General features: G+C 43.9%; 1 protein-coding gene across 1 annotated transcript; it reads left to right on the forward strand.

Moving 5' to 3' along the window:
* Positions 1-1,443: 1,443 nt before the first annotated feature.
* On the forward strand, positions 1,444-2,967 carry LOC139369994 (zinc finger protein 271-like; the record flags this gene model as incomplete). Its single annotated transcript, XM_071109272.1, has 1 exon — positions 1,444-2,967. A coding segment is annotated over one exon (1,278 nt), but the record flags the coding sequence as incomplete, so codon positions are not given.
* Positions 2,968-3,740: the final 773 nt, after the last annotated feature.

Below are 3,740 nucleotides of genomic sequence, written 5' to 3' on the forward strand. Positions count from 1 at the left end.
ATAGTGAGTTTCATTAAGAGACGAGGCTAGGATAACCTCATATCCTATATTCAGAAACACCCAAGGTATGGTGAGTTTCATTAAGAGACAGGCTAGGATAACCTCATATTATAATCCAAAAGTAGTGTGAAATTCACTCATAAGCAACTATTTTTGCTGTCAGCCTATGAGAACTCCCCTGAGTTTTCCCTCATGGTGGTGAATTAGTGAATAGTCACAGAGCTTTTTTAATTTGTAATTTTAATTTGATTTTTTTACCCCTTTTTCTCCCCAATTTCGTGGTATCCAATTGTTTTTTTTAGTAGCTACTATCCTGTCTCATCGCTACAACTCCCGTACGGGCTCGGGAGAGACGAAGGTTGAAAGTCATGCGTCCTCCGATACACAACCCAACCAAGCCGCACTGCTTCTTAACACAGCGTGCATCCAACCCGGAAGCCAGACGCACCAATGTGTCGTGCACCTAATTCATGTTTGTGTTGTCGCAAAACAACTTGGTTAGCCCGGCCTGCCACAGAAGTCGCTGGTGCGCGATGAGACAAGGACATCGGGCCAACCCTAACCCGGACCTCTAGGCCAATTGTGCGTCGCCCCACGGACCTCCCGGTCGGTTACGACAGAACCGGTTACGACAGAGCCTGGGCGCGAACCCAAAGTCACAGCTGGCGTTGCAGTACAGCGTCCTTAACCACTGCGTCACCCGGGAGGCCCCTAGGCACAGAGCTTAATGTGAGTTTCCTTGAGTAGCACTCCTGATCTTGCACTGTAATATTCAGAATACATCGGGTGGAAGGGTAGCTTAGTGGTTAGAGCATTGGAAAAACTTGATTATTAACATTGTTTGAAATGTTTCTATGAACTTTATGGATACTATTTGGATTTTTCATCTGGCTGTTGTGATTGCCTTTGAGCCTGTAGATTACTGAACAAAACGCGTGAACAAAACTGAGGTTTTTGGATATAAAGAGACTTTATCGAACAAAACTAACATTTATTGAGTAAATGGAAGTCTTGTGAGTGCAACAATATGAAGATCATCAAAGGTAAGTTATTCATTTTATTGCTATTTCTGACTTGTGTAACTTCTCTACTTGGCAGGTTACTGTTTGTAATGATTTGTCTGTTGGGCGCTGTTCTCAGATTATCACATGGTAGGCTTTCGCCATAAAGCCTTTTTGAAATCTGACACCGTGGTTGGATTAACAAGAAGTTGATCTTTAAACTTATGTTTTATGAATTTTTATAATGACTATTTCTGTTTTTGAATTTGGCACTCTGCAATTTCACTGGATGTTAGTCATGTGCTAGCGTCCCACGTACCCTAGTGAGGTTAAACATTCATTAAAGACGTACATTATTGTACAACTTCATGGGTATGCTCTGGGCATCACCTTTTACCTCAAATAAACAGTGGATTTCAGCCTTTAACCGTCTGACTTTGTTGTTCACACAGGAGAGAGACTGAACTATCGTGGATCTTCTGGGGAGCCTCAACAACCTCATGACGCTGAAGAGGCAGAGACGAGTTTCTCCAGATCAGAACACCTCAAGAAACACCAGCAGAGACCGTCAGAGAAGAAACCTCACCGCTGCTCTGACTGTGGGAAGAGTTTCAGCTCTTCTTCAGATCTTAAAATACACCAGAGAATCCATACAGGAGAGAAACCTTACAGCTGCTCCGACTGTGCAAGGAGTTTTACTACACGTAGTCAGATGATATCTCATAGGAGAACACACACAGGAGAAAAACCTTTCAGCTGTGATCGATGTGGGAAGAGTTTTGCTCAGTCAGGCAACCTGACAATTCACCAGAGAACACACACGGGTGAGAAACCTTACCACTGCTCTGACTGTGGAATGAGTTTTACTACCTCAGGTGGACTGATATCACACCAGAGAACACATACAGGAGATCAGTGTGGGAAGAGTTTTCCTGCCGCAAGGAACCTGAATCTAGTTCACCAGAGAGAGAACACAGCTGATCTGACTGTACACCAGAGAAGCTACACTGTAGAGAAACCATACCATTGCTCAGACTGTGGGATGAGTTTTACTACATCAAGTGGACTGATATCACACCAGAGAATCCACACTGGAGAGAAACTATACCACTGCTCAGATTGTGGGATGAGTTTTGCTGGATTAGACAAACTGACTGTACACCAGAGGTTACACACAGAGAGGACTTTTAGTTGTGATCAATGTGGGAAAAACTTTGCTGCAGCAACAAACCTGATAGTTCACCAGAGAACACACACGGGAGAGAGGCCTTATAGCTGTGATGAATGTGGGAAGAGATTCACTCAGTCAGCACACCTGACTGTACACCAGAGAACCCACACGGGAGAGCAGCCTTATAGCTGCGATCAATGTGGGAAACATTTTGCTTTGCCAGGAAACCTGACTGTACACAAGAGAACACACACCGGAGAGAAACCTTACAGCTGTGATGTATGTGAGGATAGTTTTGCCACCTGGACTGCCCTGGCTACACACAAACGAATCCACACAGGTGAGAAACCGTACCACTGCTCCGACTGTGGAATGAGCTTTACTTCCTCAAGCGACTTGAGAAGACACCAGAGAAAACACACAGGAGAGAAATCTTACAGCTGTGATCAGTGTGGGAAGAGCTTTATTCGCTCAGACTCCCTGGCAAAACACAAGAAAATACATGCAGGAGCCACAGACCTGGGTAGTGGAACACAGAGTGTGGAATGATCTCCAACACCAGACCTGGGTAGTAGAACACAGAGTGTAGAATGATCTCCAACACCAGACCTGGGTAGTAGAACACACAGTGTTGAATGTCTACTACAGAGTACAGAATGAACTCCAACACCAGACCTGGGTAGTAGAACACAGAGTAATGATCTATTTGTAATCTAACTATTGATGTCGTAGTGTTTGTGTTCAACTTGTTTCATAATAATAATATCATTTATAATATTTTAAAATCCTACAACTTTTGACTAATGTAAAATTATTTTTAATTTTGTAAATGGAACATTTTATAGAAAATGTTATAGATGGAGGAACAGGACAATAAATGTGATGTTTTGATGTAGTTGCTCTCCAGAAGCCTGAGGAAGTTCATGTTGGAAAAGTAGGTATGGAACATATCATGTAGCCTCGGCTCCAGGTTTCATTATTGTAATCTGTTTTCACAGCTACTATAAAAATCTAGAATAAACTAAGTGCTCTTTCCAAACATCCCTATGACCACAAGACGTTGACAATACGTCTTATTAACGTATTGTGCTCACTGGGATGTACAGTGTTCTTCATGTCATATTGTTGCCATGTTATGATCTCTTATCTTTTTGTCTGTTTGTTTTATAAAAATGAACACCGTAGGGTCAGGGACGGGGGAGAGAGCTAGGGTCAGAGACGGGGGAGAGAGCGAGGGTCAAAGATGGGGGAGTCAGGGGTGGGGGGTCAGGGAGGGAGAGGGTAGGAGGGAAAGCGAGGGTCAGAGAGAGAGAGGGAGAGAGCGTGTTTTTGGTTGAAAATACTTTCTGCCACTAAATGTCATGTTGTTGTCATGTGTTATGATCTCTTATATTTTTTCTGTTTGTTTTTATAAAAATGAATACCATAGGGTCAGAGAGAGGGGGGGAGCGAGGGTCAGAGAGGGAGAGCGAGGGTCAGAGAGGGAGAGCGAGGGTCAGAGAGGGAGAGCGAGGGTCAGAGCGAAGGTCAGTGAGGGATCGAGGGTCAGAGAGAGGGGGGTCTGAGAG

This window comes from Oncorhynchus clarkii, chromosome 17, assembly GCF_045791955.1.
Source record: "Oncorhynchus clarkii lewisi isolate Uvic-CL-2024 chromosome 17, UVic_Ocla_1.0, whole genome shotgun sequence".
In the NCBI taxonomy this organism is placed as follows: Eukaryota; Metazoa; Chordata; class Actinopteri; order Salmoniformes; family Salmonidae; genus Oncorhynchus; species Oncorhynchus clarkii.